Source organism: Glandiceps talaboti, chromosome 4, assembly GCF_964340395.1.
Source record: "Glandiceps talaboti chromosome 4, keGlaTala1.1, whole genome shotgun sequence".
In the NCBI taxonomy this organism is placed as follows: Eukaryota; Metazoa; Hemichordata; class Enteropneusta; family Spengelidae; genus Glandiceps; species Glandiceps talaboti.
Genome location: NC_135552.1, coordinates 11,629,013 through 11,651,114, shown reverse-complemented (window position 1 = coordinate 11,651,114; position 22,102 = coordinate 11,629,013). Strand labels below are relative to the sequence as shown.

The 22,102-nt window shown below is 33.9% G+C and overlaps 1 protein-coding gene across 1 annotated transcript; it reads right to left on the bottom strand.

Annotated features, from left to right (window-relative positions):
- Positions 1-268: 268 nt before the first annotated feature.
- Positions 269-17,505, bottom strand: LOC144434159 (peroxisomal carnitine O-octanoyltransferase-like). Its single transcript, XM_078122613.1, has 15 exons — positions 17,400-17,505; positions 15,745-15,869; positions 12,422-12,603; positions 11,820-11,953; positions 11,035-11,143; positions 9,710-9,803; positions 9,009-9,125; positions 7,386-7,490; positions 6,387-6,470; positions 5,805-5,915; positions 5,066-5,196; positions 2,754-2,877; positions 2,142-2,314; positions 1,262-1,381; positions 269-395 (listed from the first exon to the last, which is right to left on the bottom strand). The coding sequence occupies exons 1-15, from the start codon at positions 17,503-17,505 to the stop codon at positions 269-271; spliced, it is 1,842 nt and encodes a 613-aa protein (XP_077978739.1).
- Positions 17,506-22,102: the final 4,597 nt, after the last annotated feature.

Below are 22,102 nucleotides of genomic sequence, written 5' to 3'. Positions count from 1 at the left end.
TATTTTTTAATTATAAGTTCATTGTAACACAGATTTTATAATTTAAGTTTATTTCAGACACGAAACTTTCAGAATACACAGACGCTGAATTGTTTGATATTTTTAGTTTCGAAAAAAGATATATGCAGCACAGAGATATCAAACAATCCCCACCCTACCCCCACCCCCACACACCACCCCGGCCCCCAAGTTTCAGGAAACATTCTACATGCATTGATTTGCTGACACATGCTGCTACATGTTGTCTTGTCTTAAGGTGTAATAAAAATCAGATTTCATTTGTCACTGCACTGGTCAATGCTCTCAATTCATTCAAGGTGTCCGTCAGTGTTTGGAAAAACTTGTGTGCATTTGTTTCTGGGTTGTCTTTCCAAGCAGTCACAGTAAAACCAAGCCTGTACAACAAATAGCAAGATACCAATATTACTGTATGGTAAGTATTGCTGTAAATTTACTAAATAAAGATTTGTTATAATAATAATAATAATCTTTTTTAAACTGGATAGTTCTTTATGTATATAAACACTTGTCTCCCAAGAAGTCCAGTGAGGGCCTTCCCTCATGGGTTCAGTGTTAATGCAGGAGGAAACGAGAGTACCCGGGGAACACCTGCGTTGTTCGGTAGAGTCAACTGAATGACAATCTTCTTACTTAAGCAAGGTAAATTTTAATCAAACCCTGAATGGGTTCAAACCCCGACCGCAGCAGTAACAGGCAAGTGGTTTATCCACTTGGCCACTGACAACCCTTAGTATTTCTATGTGATCTTTTTCAATATATTACCAGATGGTTGCTTCAGGCAGAACACATGTTTACAATAATGTAATTTTCTCTTGATATTCAGGATAGCTTGTCAAGATTATCATTATGGTGATTCAATTGATTACTTGAGCAAAAGAAGACTATTCTAAATATCATAAACATGTACTTCACACAACCATAATTCTTGTACATGTTATACATTTTGTTCATTTTTCTTTTGTAGCAAACTAATACAAGATTCACTACAACATTTAAGTCCCTTATCTTCAAACATTTAAGATGTAAACAGTTCTTGACATTAGATCATTTCATCAATTTATTTTAGTAATATGTCATTTCACACATCCATAGCATTCTACCTCAGGTCTAGGTCCTTATAATGATCTTCAAAACCATATTTCAATCCAATCATATCAACTATGACATCAACCAATATAAGATTTGATATATTGTACCAAGAAGTTAATGATAATGGTGGAAGGGTTCAGAGAATTCTTACCTTTCATCCAGGATTATGTAGGTAAGTGCATATCCATTGTGTACCATAGGAGCACATGCACCAATGGTCTGACTATAGCCAGCTAAACTGGTGGACAGAACAAAGTTTCCATTTCCACCACTGTCATAAGAAAACAAACCAAAATTAATTATTGCCCTTTTAATATATATATGTTACTATTGTTACTATTTATTATATTCCTTTCTCACTTAAATGACAACTTCAATAAAAATGCAAATTAAACATTATTAAATAAAAAAAACCAATATACTGTCTCCTTAAAAATGTTAATTTATGAATGAGAAGCATTAATTTGCATATATGAAAATGCTAGGATAATGTTTAGACAAGATAAACTCTGTTTACTATCTTTGCATGATGCCAATTTTTATACCTCAACCTTCAGACATTGCCTTGCTTCCTTTGTTTGCTTTGTCTTTGTTGAGTGTGCCAGAAGTCACATGTTTCAACAAAATCATTTTTGAGGCCAAACAAAAAATTGTGTGGTTTCGATTACGCTCAATTTTAGAATAGGTGGGGTATGTAGATTTTTTTTGATTTTTTTTTTCATATGTGAGTGTCTGGGTCAGGTAATTATCTTTTCTGTTGTTTTCCATATGGTCTCCATATGTTATTGGTTTCTTCTCATCAGATGTACAGCCATTACAGATTGGAAGAACAGTTTTATATTGTCTTTTAAGCTGATGTCAGTTTCCACATCCACTATTTCTTGCAAACCTTCACTTTTTTCGTGACTTTATTATTTTTTCCCCTCAGATATGTTAACAAAAGTTTAGGGTCAGCGTGAAAAACTAGGTGGGGTCAGGTAACCCGAACCAAACAATTTTTTTTTAGGCCTAACGTATCATCAAATTCTAACCTTTTTGTCCATGCCTGGTCAAGAAATATTGCTGGCATTGTAATTCCGGTGGATTTAGCTAAGATCTGCAAGCCTAATAAATGCCTATCATAGCCGTGGCCACTGACAGCTTCAAACATCAACTTGGTATGCTTCTCTGCAGCCTTTTTGAACAACTCTAATTTCTTAGATAGCTGTATTGTATGAAGCATATTGAATGATTAATCAATAGGTCATTCCAGACTGAAAACAGGAAATTAAGAATACAGCGCCATCAATCAAATTGGGGGTATCATCACCTCATAGTACTGTTTCTTAAGAGCTTTGTCCCTTAGTATTCTGTAGAAGTGTAAATCAGGGATGTTTTTTGTATTGTTCAGACATGGGGGAAAACAACAGTGCTCTATGATTAACTGAGTATCTATACTATGTATACCCCCAAGGTACACACAGACAGGAAGTAGAGTGCCACCATGGCAAATTTTGGAGAGGCTTATTGTTGCTCTAACTTGTTATAATGTCAAAACATCATGAATACAGTTGTGTACACTACTAAGTATGCAAAATACTGAGGAATATACTTGTGGACAATCTTAGAATGAAAGCATTTTTAAACTAAACTGTATTTCTTACCGGAACCTTCTTATCCAGTACCGATTTACACCAATCAAGAGATTCCACTGTACATGATCTCACTGTCTCTGTTCTTCCATGGTAAAACTGTCTAGTGGTACCAGTCTCATAGGTGGGAGCAGGTCTTTATAAATATAGAAGAGAAAAAGTTATTTTATTTCTATACTGTATAATTAGGATTTCCTCTCAAGTGGAAAACAACCCCCATCTTATCATAACTCCTGACACTGTAACTATTTCTTGCATTTTAACCACACTAACAATGGATTTCCGTGATCTAAGTTTGTATAATAAGTGTTTTGCACATTTAGATCAACTGAGCAAGTTTGTAAAGGGAATAAAAATACTGACACACTTTGGTCAGTGGACACACCAATTATAAAGGACAACTGCTGGGTGTGAAGAAAGAAGAACACTTTATTTTCTGTTGATGTTGAGACAGAGGTAGACAGTCAATGCCAAAACTAAAAGTACTCCTAACTGTCATAAGTTCTGGAGCCGCAACATAATTTCTATGTAGTTTAGTTTACTTTACAGTATGCTAACTGCAAGACTTACTTTCTATGAAGTTTATAGTATGTTAACTGCAAGACTTACTTTCTATGAAGTTTATAGTATGTTAACTGCAAGACTTACTTTCTATGAAGTTTATAGTATGTTAACTGCAAGACTTACTTTCTGTGAAGTTTATAGTATGTTAACTGCAAGACTTACTTTCTATGAAGTTTATAGTATGTCAGCTGCAAGACTTACTTTCTATGAAGTTTATAGTATGTTAACTGCAAGACTTACTTTCTGTGAAGTTTATAGTATGTTAACTGGAAGACTTACTTTCTATGAAGTTTACAGTATGTCAGCTGCAAGACTTACTTTCTGTGAAGTTTATAGTATGTCCGCTGCAAGACTTACTTTCTATGAAGTTTATAGTATGTCCGCTGCAAGACTTACTTTCTGTGAAGTTTATAGTATGTCCGCTGCAAGACTTACTTTCTATGAAGTTTATAGTATGCTAACTGCAAGACTTACTTTCTATGAAGTTTAAAGTATGTCAACTGCAAGACTTACTTTCTATGAAGTTTACAGTATGTCAGCTGCAAGACTTACTTTCTATGAAGTTTATAGTATGTCAACTGCAAGACTTACTTTCTATGAAGTTTAAAGTATGTCAGCTGCAAGACTTACTTTCTATGAAGTTTATAGTATGTCAGCTGCAAGACTTACTTTCTATGAAGTTTATAGTAAGTTAGCTGCAAGACTTACTTTCTATGAAGTCTATAGTATGTTAACTGCAAGACTTACTTTCTATGAAGTTTATAGTATGTCAGCTGCAAGACTTACTTTCTATGAAGTTTATAGTATGTTAACTGCAAGACTTACTTTCTATGAAGTTTATAGTATGTTAACTGCAAGACTTACTTTCTATGAAGTTTATAGTATGTCAGCTGCAAGACTTACTTTCTATGAAGTTTATAGTAGGTCAGCTGCAAGACTTACTTTCTATGAAGTTTAAAGTATGTCAGCTGCAAGACTTACTTTCTATGAAGTTTAAAGTATGTCAGCTGCAAGACTTACTTTCTATGAAGTTTAAAGTATGTCAGCTGCAAGACTTACTTTCTATGAAGTTTATAGTAGGTCAGCTGCAAGACTTACTTTCTATGAAGTTTATAGTATGTCAGCTGCAAGACTTACTTTCTATGACGTTTATAGTATGTCCGCTGCAAGACTTACTTTCTATGAAGTTTATAGTATGTCCGCTGCAAGACTTACTTTCTATGAAGTTTATAATATGTTAACTGCAAGACTTACTTTCTATGAAGTTTACAGTATGTCAGCTGCAAGACTTACTTTCTATGAAGTTTATAGTATGTTAACTGCAAGACTTACTTTCTATGAAGTTTATAGTATGTTAACTGCAAGACTTACTTTCTATGAAGTTTATAGTATGTTAACTGCAAGACTTACTTTCTATGAAGTTTATAGTATGTTAACTGCAAGACTTACTTTCTATGAAGTTTATAGTATGTTAACTGCAAGACTTACTTTCTGTGAAGTTATAGTATGTTAACTGAAAGACTTACTTTCTGTGAAGTTTATAGTATGTTAACTGCAAGACTTACTTTCTATGAAGTTTATAGTATCTTAACTGAAAGACTTACTTTCTGTGAAGTTTATAGTATGTTAACTGCAAGACTTACTTTCTATGAAGTTAATAGTATGTTAACTGCAAGACTTACTTTCTATGAAGTTTATAGTATGTCAGCTGCAAGACTTACTTTCTATGAAGTTTATAGTATGTCAGCTACAAGACTTACTTTCTATGAAGTTTATAATATGTCAACTGCAAGACTTGTTGAATGAAAGTGTCAGGATGAATTCGGAAAGTCTTCAACACTTTCTTTCCATAACCATGAAATGGTTGATAAACTACTTCCACATTATTAGCCTGAAAAAAAAGAATGGTAATTTTCACAAACATTATTTTCAGAAAGTAATTTTCATGTTGTTTAGAAAGTCCCAGATTCAGTTTCAGCTGTCTATTACAAGTATTCATTACAATGTATCACACCAGTGACACTTAAGAAGACTGATACATATATTTAAAAATTCAGCAATTTATTTTCCACAACCTTGTCTTCTTACTTCTCAAAATAGATAAAGTCCCTACATTATAAATATATGACAGAACACTATGACACATGAATGTAAAGTGTGGTGTACTTTGGGTATTTGCATGATTGTTTCTCTGTGGTGTAGTACTTTCATGAGGGTAGCAGAATACACAGCAAACACGACTGCAAGTACCCATACATTAAGTGCATATATTAGATATGTTTAGTCAAAACAATCAAATCCCTCATTTGCATACCATTTGCATGCAGGTATGCAATATAGTTTTTGGCACTGCACCACACTGTGTGCAAATGCTACTAGTATGCACATGAACCAGAGCAAGTAATGACTGGTACATATGTAATAATATGCATTGTTCATAAGATGAATTGACTGAATTGTCACTATGAATATTTGCAATTTATATGATTCCATTCTTACCAGTTTCATGTACTGCTCAGCAGATTCTTGGATGTTACTCTGTATTCTTTCATCAATGTTAAATTTAAGTTCCTCAGGATCTGCTGGATTTTGTTCTGGTAGTGGGTTTTCCTGAATTTTTGACATAAACATATTTACATGTATTAAAACATTGTTTCAAGGCATCCAACATAAGCTTAAGTGACATTTATATAAATTACATTAAAGATATAAGAAAAAGAGTTAAAAAAACAACAACTTCAACTTGATAAAAACAAGGAAATTCATCTTGGATGAAGATGAATGAATTTCCATGTTTTTATGGACAATACAGTATATGTAATCTAATCTAATCTAATCTAATCTAATCTAATCTAATCTAATCTAATACTGATAATTTTATCATTTCAATTTGCAAATTTAATAACTTCAATCATTATGTGTATTGATATTATGTTAACAACTGATAACACTTAGCAAATAGATTATAACTTGTTATACTGATTACCACTGAACCTTTGCTCAGCTGTATTTTACAGAACAATATCAAAAAGAAAGAGAATTATGAATAATTGTATCAATTGAATTGTTTAATTCCCTTACCATCCATGTGTAGTCAGCATTTCGTAGAAATTTATGCAGGTAGTTCACACCATATATGGCAGCTATTGCATCAGCTGGTGCATGCTACGATGATAAATGAGACAGAAAATTCACATTTTATCAGTTCAAATCTTTCAATAAAATTATTAAAGACTATAAAAGTTAGTTATGATAATTTCTTACAGTTTCTGACATTGTTAAAAGGATGATAACCTTCAAGTAATTTTCAATTTCATGTTGAAAGAGAAATAATGCAAACTGACAGCATTTATCTTCATTTCCAAGAAAAATTACACTGAAGGAAATTTTCTGCACCATAGTAACCGTTCTAATGAACAAGATCAAGTCAAGAGTCCTTTACAAAGAAGCTGAAAGTGTGTTCATGGTGATGCATATAGGTACTTATAAATACTATTTTCTAAGAAATTTAATCACAAGGAAGTTTCCTGTTACATAGTGGACAGTGTCAAGGTTTCTTAACTAGAAATTTCCTCTTCTTTGTCTCAATCCCTACAATTGTAATTAAAATGGCTTTATTACAAACTGGACAATTTTTTTCATATAGAAACAAACATTGTATTTACTGAAAATTATTTAAGCATATCCAAATTCATAAAGTGGAAGACAATTTGCAGTGTAAGTGGTCATATGGATGACAAATGGGTATTTTATTCTGGATTTTGAATTCTTAAGACAACTTTAGTATCTTTTCCTACTTGAAAAAACAATGCAGAACCACATCAACCAAATAGATGTTTGCAACTCAATAAATTACAACAAGCTAAACATGTGTGAAAAGTTTGTTATTGTGCATACAGTAACAATTATATTAAATATGTTTAATGTTTTTCATTTTTTTTCATAACAAACAAGGATTTACAGTATATGTTGTTCCACATTGTTTTTCCAAGTATAAAAGCATAGTAAATTTCTATGAATTAAAAATCCAAATTGAATACCCATTTGTCATCCATATGGCAAATTTAAACTTCGACTTACATCACAGTTACAGCCAACTACTCCATTGCTGTACACTATAATACAGGAAGACTTATCAAACCAGCGATTGTAGACATCAGATCCACACAGTGACATTTCAGCAATCTGATAATTAATACAAAGATAAAATCATAGTTCAGAAAAGATTAAAAAGTTTAGTTTTTAAGACTGTTTTATATGTCTCATCTTGGTTTTCAATCCAAAAACATAATATTACCCTGGTAGCTGAGTCTTCAGTTTTCTAAGATAGACACAAACTAAAACTATTGTCCTAAACATGTTGATACAACAGTGATAAGTTTGAGTCTAAGTAGGGAGGTGTCTCTGAAAACTGGTTTATTCCGAGTTCCATGAACTTGCAGAGTTGTTTTGGGACTTCGAATGTTCATGCTATGTTGATCACAGGGTGATTAGAATCACACAACAGAGGAACCATTATCACCCACTTGTGTAATCTACCACATTGAAAGCTATTGAATGGACATTGGTTTAATTATAGTCTCAGTAGGGAGGCGTCTCTGAAAACTAGTTTATTTAGAATTCCATGAACTAGTAGTGCTGTTTTGGGACTTCCAATATTTACACCATGTTGATTACAGGGTGATTAGAATCACACAACAGAGGAACCGCTATCATCCACTTGTGTAATCTACCACATTGAAGAACAATAGAGTTAGTTTGCATATATCTAAGTAAACCGAAGGCTGGATTACCTGTGTCGTATCTATTACTATGAATACTACAGTCTCGGTTACCCAAACTCACAGCCCTAAGCAGAAAGTCTGGGATGTTACAACATCAGTGATTGTTACAAGATGGCTGTGCAGAGAGACTGTCGACCTACAACTTCACCTGTCTAGTAAAATCACATGGTGGCAACTCTTGCTAAGAGTGTTTTGGTTAATTTAAGAACACAAAGACAATTTTCAAAAGTTTGCACCATAATTTATGTTAAATATATAGAGTTTATGATAATGAAAATATAGAACCCTTTTCATCCAATCAGCAACTGTCACAGATCTCAACAGTGGCCATATTGTTCCTTACGATAGGTAACAACATAATGTCCCAGAGTCTCAATAGGTGGGTCTAGCCCCCAACAATGAGAATCTGGGTAACCGAGACTGTGAGTACTGTCAAATGTTCATATCAAAAAGCCCCAAGAGAGTTATGGAAATAAATAAAATGCATATACAAACACTGTGTACAACCAACGCTGAATTATTTTACCAACCAAAGTGTGTGACAGTACATAACTATTTAGTCATGGCTAGTTGAAATCCTGTAGATACATATTGAGGGAATTTTGAGTGGAAAACAATAACATTTCAAAATTTCTAATTTAATTTTTAATTTTTAATTTTTTTTTTCAACGTTAGTAGTTCAGGTCTACTATATTGTATAGCCCATCTTTCATGCAAGTACCATTGCCTTGATATTGCTATCAAGCTGAAATCTCATATACATGCAGAGGAAATTTTTGGGCAGAACATGCGCCTATTGGAAGTTTTTAGTATTACACACTGTCCAAGTTCGGTTTAATGTTAGAGGCAAATCGTTCATTTCTAAATTATGTATTCTTGTAAATATAGTTTCCATTGTAATCAAGACTATGCAGAATACCTCTTCTCCAGTTGATGGAGAATTGTCCATATCCATCACCATGGCAATGATGCTTGCTTCTATGACATCAAGGCTCTTCTTATTGTCTGGATCTATTTCAATCAGATGCTGCCTTGCCTGTAAATAATGGAGTAAACATAACAATGACAATGCACTATCATGGCATCAATCAAATCAATTACTCTAGACTCACACTAGAATGAATTGATAACAGTCACATTATTCACCAACTTTTTAAGAAATAAACTGAGTGGTCCTTTAAAGATATAGATAATCTATTCATATGATCTGTATGGATAAACAATTCTACAATGATGCTGAAGAGAAATTTCATATCATTGTATGCGTGTAACACAATATGAATGAAAAATATGGACACCAAAATGATAAAGGGAAAGTCCATAGGTATTTCTGTGTATCAATTACTACTATCAAATTAAATATGACACTGGGTGATAAAATAATCACTTCATATGTATTCAGTCATTTCCTGCATGGGTTTATGGGAAAACACGTAATGATCACCCTAATCTCATCACCAAGAAAACTACAAGAAAAAGAGCTTAGGATAAAAATGATGTCATCACTAGAGGTTGCCCATAGAGTGTCTATTCCTGGAACACTTCTTTTAACAATTTTATCTTGGCCCATTGTTCTCATTTTGGCACGTCACTAGCTCTGAAATACTCATTCAAACTTACCTTGGCCCATGAAGTTCTATCCCAGGCAGTTAGTGCCCCAACACCTGGACCTGGTGGTCTGCTATCACATACAGACTTAATGTAAGTCAGTTGTCTGTGAACAATCACATATTAATAAAGAAAATTACATTTTTAGATACTTGAAATAAGTCAGGTATCTGTTTATATGCACAGAAAACAAAGAATTCAAAATTACAAATTTAAAAAAAAAAGTATTTTCAAAATAAGGTTAAATTTCTAGCAACTTTATTAGCAATTAAAGTTCTATGGCACCATTGAACTGATAACACACAATCTAACAAATTGTTTAAAATTAACAAATACTAAACCAAAATGCTAAATATGTGTCCAAGGTTAAATTTTAGGGCTTTTCATTACATCAAATGGGATGAAAATGTAGCAGGTCATGTGTTGAAACAAGGAAAAAATCTCATTTGTATATTTTACATTTTGACTCCTCTTTTTTTTATTTTTGTTCTTTTTTTTGCAATGTATTATTTTTTTTTTTATTTTTTTTTTTAGTATTTATATATTTTTTAATTTGAGTAGAACTATAGAACTATAGAAAATGGACAGTAGATGAACAAGGAAATATTCCTCAATTATTTATTTATGATTTATTCACTTTACTTTGTTTTGAAACAGATTTAGACAGAAGGCCAATCTTCCAAATAAATGTACAAACATAAAAAGAGTATATCCAACACCAAGGACAAACTTGGATGCAAAAAACATTCCAAAAGACAATTACAAAAAGACAGCAGCAGGGAAAAAAACACAGAAAGAAAAAGATACAAAAACTGAAGAAAAAAAGTTGTTGACATCTTCAAGTGCTTGAAAAGATAATGCACTTTAAGGTCAAAAAAGAAGAAGAAAGAATTGTTTCTGGTCAGGACATTTTGTCTAAAGTGGTACAACAATTTTTTTTTTTTCATTCTCAACAAACATGTCTACTATTTATGACAGTTACTGTTCTTTTTATTTAGTATGTTAGAGCAAGTGTGTATGTTGGGGCAGACGTCATTTTCTTGTGCATGATTGGTTCTGCAGTTGTCTTCACTGAAGTAGGGTTATTTTTGTGTCCCCTCCCCCCGGATCTGCAGACTGCATCATGCATGGGCTGGACAAACACACACACACAAAAAAACTTGAGGGTATTTAAGTGATGCATGTGCTGACCAGAAACAATTTTTTTTTTTTTTCCTTAATTACACACATCAACATTTAAATCATACCACAAACAGCCTCATGATCTACATGTCAGGCATATAATACTTTATAGGCGATGTATTTACTACAGTATGTTGAAATAAACTTGTACTTACTTATAAAATTCTGGTGGAGTAACAGGCTCACCATTTTTCACTATGTCTAATGTAAACATGTAACCATTCCTAAAAATGACAATGTTACATGGACAGGAACCTTCACTCTCTGTTAGAGGAAATAAATAACATATTAATAAATTGTAACCCATTAAACAGTTACTATTGATTCCCATTTACAAACAATTATTTAAGAGCTTCTTTTAGATGTCTGACCAGTTTCTGACAACAAAATGGGATATTAGCATTGCCACTAGAGGGCGCCATTCCAAATTAACCATTGCAGCAAGAATGAGTTTGTTCATAGACCCTACACAGTCTATAGTTTGTTTATCTACATTAGTTTCCAACACCAAACTGGGACATAAACACTGCCACTAGAGGGCTCCATTCCAAACTAACTTTTGCATACAGTCAATAATACGTTTGTGGGGGTTAAGGGGTTATGTCAACAACCTATATAAAATCAAATATCTGAATTCAACTGATCCATATATTCTATATGAAAATAACATCCTCTTAAAATCAACAGATTAATTGAAAAAGGTAATTTCTAGTTTAGAAAAATATGCTGAGAAAAATATACACACAGCATAAAATATCTAATAACAATTGTGCATGATATTTTGAACTTCATTTTATTGGCCCTTTTTTGGAAAACGATATTAAGTTATATTGTTGTCACAACTCTGAGTGGTTTACAATATTGCCAACACGAACCTGTGTGGGAAGTAAAATTGTTTTTCTGTATAGTTTATAGTTTATAGTTTATAAACACGTCTTACCAGTTTTATGATTTCTTATGATGGTATCCGATGCAACTCCAGGAATTCTACAGACGTTAAATAAATCATAGTATTGGTTCATACACATTGGTTTGTTGCCCAAGGCCCTAGCTTTGTCCACTGGCATCTCCTCCCTGAAAGGTCAAAAACAGTCAATTTTACTAGATAGCACCCCCAACAGACGAAAAGTGCATGTTAACAACATTTTTAATACAGATGTTGACAGAATTCAATTCAATTTTGGAGACTGCTCATCATACCAAATACTCCCAGTAGTCTACATGGAAAACTTGTTGAGTATAGCGCCCCCATCTGGTCAACACTGGTATACTACGTACAGTTGGTGTTTTATACAGGTAGAGGTAAAGATATGCAATAACCTGGCATAGGACGAGAGCAGCATGAATACCCTGTGTAGTTGAGATCCAGGTTTCACTTACATTTGAAACATGAGCCATAACTTAGCATAGGACCATAGCAGCATGGACATCCTGTGTAGTTGAGATCCGAGTCTCACTTACCTTCGAAACATGAGCCATAACTTAGCATAGGACCATAGCAGCATGGACATCCGGTGTAGTTGAGATCCGAGTCTCACTTACCTTCGAAACATGAGCCATAACTTAGCATAGGACCATAGCAGCATGGACATCCTATAGAGTTGAGATCCAGGTTTGGATGGCCAGATGTCTTCATGAAATGGATATGGACCACCAAAGTTTATATTGACTGCTATTGGCTCCCTACATGACATGTATGCAACTTCTTCCCACCAAGCTTCAAGCTAGGGGTAGAGAATCAAAAAATGAAATACACATCACTGAGCTATTTTAGTAATGCACTTGAATAGACCACTTACTTCTATGGGTCAATTTCTCAGCTGGGGGGGGGGGGGGGGGGGGGTTTAGTTGTTAGTAGGAGGTTCACCGCCCTGTCTGTTTTTCAAAATTGGCAGTAGGGGGAGGGGGTCATCCTGTTTGGATAATTTTGGATACGGAGGGTCATTGTGTTTTGATTTTGATGGAAGAAAAATCCATGAATCTACAGTACGTGGAATGATCTTGTCCGAACTGTGGAATTTTTTCTTGTCCACATTTTTTAGATAATACTTCACCTCAACTCTGGAGTGACGCTCAAACATAACTTTACATATAAATATACAATGTATTACCTACCACACTAGTGACAGAACATGTGTCATGTAAATACTTTAGTATTTCACAAAGAAGTTAATCTAAATTGTTCTACTCTTTAGTATGAAGGGATTCATATAGTACATTGTATTCTTTCTATTTTGGACATTACATGTTATCGACATTTATTACAAATCATCACACATCTCATCAGATTTTAGTTTGTATTATACATAATATGTGACGTGTAGTAGGTATGAGGACCTTACATTCTCTAACTACCAGTGGTCTGAGTTGACTATGTTTACAACAGTAATGCCACTATATCAATGTTACTGACACTACCTGGCCCATTTTTATGTGCTATGCAAAACATATTTACTATTTACATTAACTTAAGCTTTTCGAAGCTGTGAAATATAATCTTACATGCAAAGGCTATGAATAACCTAAAATTGCCATAATAGAGAGCCAAAACATCTCTGCATCTGCTAGGGAGAGACCTGCTAAGTGCTGGGAGTACCTCACCTCAGGTCACTCATGCAGTCCATCGACAATCAGATGCACCAATTTTTTACTGTCATAATGATATTATAAACTTTTCTTAAACATTAATTGCTAATTTTAGATGTACTGTCTTTTATTAGGGATGTGAAATTCTTGCCAGGATAGTCTAAAACTTGCCTTAAAAGACTCTTAAAGTAAAGAAACTCTCCAACTCTTCCCTGCCAAAGATACAACCATAAGATGTGCTGACCTTTACTATAATGATGCCATTTAACTTATTTAAGAACATATTTCAAACATATGTAAAAAGAATGGTTTAATTTTTTTATATTGATGGTGATATCTTGAAGTTATTGCATGATCGGCTCTAAATAGCCTAAAAATTGGCTTTACAAGTAAAAACGTCTAGAGCTTCTAAGGTCCAGGCATCTTTAAGAAATGGCTCCGGACGAACGGACAGACGAATGGATGGGCGGAACCCAATCCATAAGTCCCCGTCCCGGACTTCGTCCGGGAGAGGACTAAAAAGGGCCCACCCTAAATGTTATTTATCTCTTGTCTACCCATTGTATCATATCAAACTAAAAGATAAACTGATATGACCTTGAATTTTAAACCTTGCATCATTTCATTTTATCCTATATTTCATCTATGCGTGTATCCTGTTTTTACCTTCTTATCAGTCAGTCTGTCTGGCCTGGCTATTGTTCACATTATCATCTGTGAGTCATCTGAGCCAATTTGAACACCACTGCACTGACGCACACAATTTCTAGTGACGTACACAAATTTGTTCCACTATCTCTTATAAATTACCATGTGGTGACTCACAAGAAATGTCAGTTTTTATCATTTTCACACACAACAATAAAATTTGGGTATCATACGAGGGCACACTGCTTAGCATTGTGTAACATATATAAAAAAATCTACAAATAAAGACTTAACTGAGGTAGGATTAGGCATTAAATATCAGTCTATCGATATGTAGTCAGTCTAGTTCCAATATGATCCATGCCATGTAGTGTAAATGATTGAATCTTCAATGTTGGACAAAATCCAAAATCTTTCAGACTATTGTGAGTGAGTATCAATTCACTTGAATCATATAACCACTTTTGAACACACAGAATAAAATGATGAAACTGGAAAGATTGCAAGAGCAAGAGATTTAAGATATTGCATAAAACACATATTAATTTTATCATATCATAATCAACTTCTGTTTCAAAAAATTTTTTATGGTGTGATTTTATCTGAGAATGGGCAGTGAATTTCTTGAATAACGTAACTGTTACAGCGAAATAGGTTATGACCTAAACTTATCCAAACTTAACTATGTACACAATGGGAATTGTCTGAAAGCTGTATCGCGGTTATCTTATCACAGGTCATTGACCCCAGTCTAGTCTCCATCAATCACATGTTGTCAGTCTAGCAGCTGGCTGAGCACTTTAGCTGTGCGTTGGCAAAGTCAGGGTGATATTTCCTGATATCTATACAATGACGTAAGTCTTTTATTTCAAGTTTCTGCTAGCTGTTTTGTCAAAACCTGAAAGTAGTTTTATCAGTTTCTGCATATAAATACACTCGGAGGTTGTACATCTTTTATTTGTTCCACTAAAATCAAAATACTTGGTCATATAAGAATGAATGAATGAATGAATGAATGAATGAATGAATGAATGAATGAACGGATGGATGGATGGATGGATGGATGGACGTGGGTGGGTGGGTGGGAGGAAGGGAAGTTGGGTGGGTGGATGGATGAATGAATGAATGAATGAATGAATGAAATTATACCAAATTTATATTTTATTATAACGTGCACAAAAAGTTTTCAGATGGCCCCATTGCACTGATATGATCCATGCAAAAATGTTTGTCATTCCAGTAGCACTGCTTATTGAAATATATTGATGACAGACAGACAGACAGACAGAGACAGACAGACAGCTAGATAGATAGATAGATAGATAGATAGATAGATAGATAGACAGATAGATAGATAGATAGATAGATAGATAGATAGATAGATAGATAGATATAGATAGATAGATAGATAGATAAAATAGTGGGAAAGAAACAGACAGATAAAGACTGAGAAAGAAAGAGACAAAGACATGACAAAAGAAGTACACAAACAAACAAACAAACAAACAAACAAACAAACAAACAAACAAACAAACAAACAAAACAAACAAACAAACAAACAAACGCAATTATTACCATAGTTTCCCATATCAAGGATCATCATAATTTGGAGTAGAGAATCATAAGCTTACCCAGTTTCTTTGTTGTTTGGCTCGTTCTTCTAATTTGGCATGAAGTTGTTTACCAATACCATTCCCAAATTCACTCACAACTTCCTCAGTATGTTTGTACTCCTCTTTAGTTACAAATGGTTTCACTACAACAAATAAATAAGTCAAATTAAAATGACTAAAAGTAATAATTTAATTTCTTAAAATGGCCATGTGGATGAGGATTGGTATTTATTTTGGATTTTGGATTTAGAAATCATGGCATGGCTCCCTTCTTGAAAAATCAATGTCAAACAAAATATTCTGAGTCTTTTTTTTTTGTAACTTAATAAGTTGAAGAAGCATAATAAATGTGCAAAATGTTTGTTGTTGTACGTACAATAACAAACTTTTTACACTTTCTTTACTTTTTGCAATGTATTGAGTTACAAACACAGACATAGTCAATGTTGTTTCACATTGGGGTTTTTTTCAAGTAGGATGCCATGATAAAATTGTTTTATGAATTAAAAATCCAACATAAATACCCAATCCTCATCCATATGGCCACTTTAATTAACAAGTGCACTGCACTAAATCTCTGTGCTCTTTACAATGCTAAATATTCACACATGACAATTACAACAAGTTATATGGCTAGTATAACAAACATTACAAAGTAAAAAAGATTAAAAATAACGACTACAGTATATGACTAAAACGATAATAATTACAAAGTTGACAAGGCTAAAATGATATACTAGTATACAGTAATCGTGAGGTCTACAAAATTGTACCCAAGTAACATGACAAGTAGCAGAAAATTCTGAAGACGACGTAAAAATATGGTTAAAATCTAATCAAGATTGAAGACTGTCCTCAGTTTGCTTATATTTAACATCTACTGTACTTGTTCTTCACAGCCTCTTTTGTTAATATACCCTTGGTGATCATAACCTTTCTCCAAGATTTCAATAAGATTATATTACATGTAAAGGTTAATGTTGGACAATCAAATTTCTGCTTTTCAAAATAAAAAACAGATTTAAAGAAAAAGATTTAGGGAAACACAAAAGTGGATATGTAGTGGTAAATATGCCAAATTGTACATCACCCAGATAAAATTAACATCATCAAATAAAACTGAAAATATTGCCATTCGTTTATTGTATTCATTCATTTTTTTAAAAATTCAATTAGGAAAACAGAATCTCTGTTGGCGACTGTACTGAAAAAATGATGAGTCAGCATTTTTGTTTATTCTACTCAAGCCTCAAGTCGCTCAGCCCAGAGACTTGTCTTGGTGTTACTATCTCAAGAAGCTCCTTTAGCACAGCTGATATGGTGTAAACACTGCACTGTACTGGCTGCAACTGGAATGTCATTTTGAAATTGTTTTGTTTGTACATCCTGCAAACTATTAATAACCTGTCAGCAAACAGTACACATAGCATGGTTCAATATATCCCATCAAATTGATTTTTGAGTCTGCAACCAAAAACAGCACCCTATTGAATCATATAGTTTCAACTTATTACTACTTATAGATGAAATAGACCTCTAATTAACATATACAATCTCTGGTATTTTAAGAATTTTCAGTAATTATATCGTTGGTTGTATAATGATGACAAAAAAATACCCTAGGTTGTTATAACTAGTACAGCTTTAAAAGGAGTTAGAAAGAGAAAATGTACCTGATTCTAAATACTTGTCCAGTGTTTTCAGTAATGGTGGAACTGGTAGTGAAGGCAGACTGTCTTGGTATTGGTACATTTTTTCATTTACTTCTGTTGATGCCATTTTTTTTTCAGTAGAATAAAGTTTCCTGGAAGCTGTTCAAGATGAAAGAACTAGTTAGCTTTAACACAATCTGATTCAAATCTGATGTGGTGAAAGTGACTAGATGCCTTTATTTATACCTATTTCCATTGTTTTGTGTCGTTTATTTTGTTCTGGGTGATAACTGCCTCCCCACGACCACCCGAAACAAAACAAACGACACAAAACAATGGAAATAGAGGTAAATAAAGGCATCTAGCCACTTTCACCACATCAGATTTTAATCAGACTGGCTTTAACAGAACAAGTACAACTCATACAGCAGGACCCTCAGTCAGGATGCCAATGTGGTCTCTATGGTGAGTGGAGGTGTAAATCATAACAAATACCACATAGGGACTAAACTACAGTATCCTTTACCCAATCACATTGAAAAGTGATATCAAGCATTATTTTTTTTACTATTCTTTCACAGTGCAGTAGAAACAGGCTTCTGCCAAAAAAAATATTACACATGGACTTGATGATTTTGGTGGTGGCTTCAATTGTTTACTTTCCAACTGATAAACAACATGTTAACTGTCTACAACTGGGCACATAGGAGGCTAGCTCTATGATAGTTTAGTTTGCATGTGAAGTTGTCTGACCATGTGTAAACAATGTTATGTCCACAGTTACTCATGAGCTAACTCCAGGCTAAAACAGCCAATGTTCACCAGAAGACTATTATACATTTACGATTAAAGTTGATCATTTTTTCAAGTTTAGTTTGTTGTTTTACTTGATAGACAACAACACTTTTATTGCTGAAACATAGCATGATTGTTATTGAGGGAAGTTTCAAATTTGAATGAACATTAACAAAACTCTCTCTTCAATCACAATCCTGCTGTGTACAGCAATAAAAATGTTCTTGCCTTGTGAGTAAAATAACAAACTTCAACTTGTCACATGATTGGTGTTCATCATTAAATGTGTGTCATGGACAGTCTTCTGGCCAACTCTCCCTGTTTTAGCTGTAATATTCATGACAATACAAAATAATGATGTTATTAGGTATACATACGATAATTATTCAAAAAATACAGTTGCTGGTGATCGCTCCGGAATATACTCCAGAATATACACTCCAGAATATTTTCCGGAGCAATCACTGGCAAAGGTATTTTTTGAATAATTATCGTATATATACCTAATAACGTCATTATTTTGTATTACATTATAATCATCCTAGACTAGAATATTACCATCCGGGAATAGAATATTAGCTCACAAGTGACTGAGGTTATGTCACATGTGTGAAATGCCAAGGCAACCCCTCTTTCATACTGTTACAACAATTTAATTCTAACCAAAAACTTTCTATAAAATATTTAATCATGACACAAATATCATTTTTAAATAACATGAAAAGTCAGTGGCCATGACCAAACATGCGTGAATAAAGTAATCAGAGATAAAACCACAGACATGTGTACATCACATATACTATATTGACAAACCTGTATTCTGAAAAAAATCGGATGTATAAAATAACTTTTCTATTACTATAATTTTTTTTAAAAAAAACATTTTTAAAAATCACATAAAAATCTTACAATCTTACCCGATGCAAAGGTGGTGTGGATATATCTTTCCTTGACTTGGTCAACTCAAAAGGTGTGACACATGTAAGTCACTGACTGCCAATGGAAAACGGAATTTTTACATTTGCTATTTGCCTACTCAAACAATGACGTAAGTTGTAACCTGTACCTTGAAATAATACTATCAAGATGACCTTTGGACAAGCGATCGCCCATGACAATCAATGACCATTGATGAGGTCAAAGGTCATATACATTGCATCATGCTTTGCATATTTTTGCTAATTAATATTTGCATTCATCTTTCATAGACTATAAATACACATAAAAGTTAAAATATTTCAGCCATTCAATTGTAAATCCACTTTTTTTGGACTGGGGATAAAATTATGTTGCTATTGCAAATGTTGAGAAATATGACAGTGTGCATATCATGTCTGCTTTAAAATAGGCCGAGTCTGCTGACAGGCACTGGTCACGAGCACGTCGTTCTCGTACCCAGCGCTTGTCACGAGTACACCGTGCTCGTACCCAGCATGTCACGAAGTACGCCATGCCATGCTCGTGACAGGTGTGACCTTGGACATCCATTAAGACGTGTTTATCATACAGACATGTGTTGCCAAACCTGTTGCATATTGAATATTCATTCATGACATTTTTGGGGATGAAAAATTCAAAACATTACATCTATTACATATAAATCATTATATTATATGCACTTAGTCTGATTTTTAAATATTCACACAGGTGACTCATTTTTTTTTTTAAATCTAGACAGTTACCTTTTTTTATTCACCAGTATTTATTTGTATAGGAATCATGTCTTTTTGAATAAGATGCAAATACTGAGTGACCAGCTTTGTTGAATTGTAAATTTACCCTGTATAGCTGTATCACCAGTCTTACATAATGTTACACAACTACAGTCCTTGTCAGTGGGACACTACACTATGTGCCTGACAACCATCCTTGGCCAGAGGTCAGAATGTATCATGTTTGAATCTCAGCTTACTAGTTATCGTCAAGATAAAAATATAAAATTATTCATAAATATGGTGAAATTTACTGGTCTTTATACCATATGTTGGAGGTATCCATGGCAACCTCAGCAGTGATAGCAATAGGTTACATGGGACTATTATATATAAAGACTCTATATATACTGAGAGACAATAGCTGAAATCTGTTATGGTGGAAGATTTCTGCATGTACCTGTAGCCTATATAGTACCATGTAACATATCGTTGTCACTGCTAAGGGCATCGTGGTCATGGATTTATTAACTGGTACTAGTGATAGTCTCAGTTACCCAGGGGGCTCTGCCTACAACACCTCCCCAAGGGAGATCCTGGCTGGGTGGTCTCCTAGAAGAGCCTCCTGCTTTGAGAGTCTGAGTAACTGAGACTAAATAAATGGCAGTACGGGGAAATATTGGCAAGTCAGAAAATAAGCATGTTGTTATTAGAGATAATTACATTCAATTATAAAATGAGCAAATATGTTAGAGTATTAAAAAATCAAAAGATGTATGAATAACAGATGATTATAATTTGAATAAAATCCTTTGTTTAATATAGACATCATTTACTGATTAGCCTGTGAGATGTTTACCTGGCAAAGTCATTCATCACACTGGTGAGTTTTATTTTGGACACAGGTACGTGCCACCAACATGATTATAATCTAATGTAGGAATATGGCTCAATTCCTTAATTTATCAGATTTTGATGTTGCAGTTCTGGGAGAAGAGGTGTGCACTCCCAGAACTGCAAATACAGCTCACTATTGGTTTAATAGTCTAGACTTTCATGACTGGACACCTTTGGCACAAACATGATAATGTGATGTTTTCCCCTATAGTATAGTACCCTGTTGCACGGAGACTAAAGAAGTTGATGAATTTTGTACTTGGCAGGGTAACGGGTACAGGTGTACATGGTGTACCCTGGCAGATTCAAATTACAAGCACAAATGCTAGGGGTCAGAAGTCTACATTTCAATCAGAAATGATGGGCCAAATGTCTGCATTTGTGCAAGACAATAAAAGTCAAAAGTCTAAAAAAAAAAAAAAAAAATTGAAAATCAGCAATCTGGGCCAAATGTCTGCATTTGTGCAAGACAATAAAAGTCAAAAGTCTAAAAAAAAAAAAAAAAATTGAAAATCAGCAATCTGGGCCAAATGTCTGCATTTGTGCAAGACAATAAAAGTCAAAAGTCTAAAAAAAAAAAAAAAAAAAATTGAAAATCAGCAATCTGGAAAGCACATTTTTGAAAAACCTTGGAAACAATGTTGTCCAAAATGCGGGGTCAAAGTTTGTACATGCATTCAAAGAGAGGGCAAATCTTTATACCCCTGCTTAGTGCTTATAAAATCAAGAGTGAAATAGTCTACAGGAGCTGAAAAAGGAGATGCAACAACACCTTTTTTTTTATTCCCAACAAACCTGTCCCTCAGTCTACTATTTATGGCAGTTACCATTCTTTTTATAAGTAATAGTACTTTAGAGCAAGTGTGTATGTGGGGCAGATGTTATTTTGTTGTTCATGATTGGCTCTGCAGTTGTCTTCACTGAAGTAGGGAGGGTTATTTTTGTGTTTCCCCATGGATCTGCAGACTGCATGGGCTGGACAAACACACACAAAAAATTGACATGAGGGTATTTTAAGTGATGCGCACGCTGACCAGAAACAATTCTCTTTTTTTTTTTGCCTAACCATGACACAAATGTATACACTCTTACGATGTGAGTACCTCTCCCCATGGGTTTTGACTTTAAAAAGCCTATGTGTGTACCTCTCCCCATGGGTTTTGACTTTAAAAGCCTATGTGAGTACCTCTCCCCATGGGTTTTGACTTTAAAAATCATTATCGTGATTCAGTGCTCTGACAGTGTCTTTGTAAAACTGCCAAATAGATCTATTGACAGGAAATAAATCATGATGTCAACCTTGCTATCATGTGTCATTAAAATATAATCAGAAAACACTATAAAAACTACTTGATTCAAGTGTCTGTGGTAGACAGATTA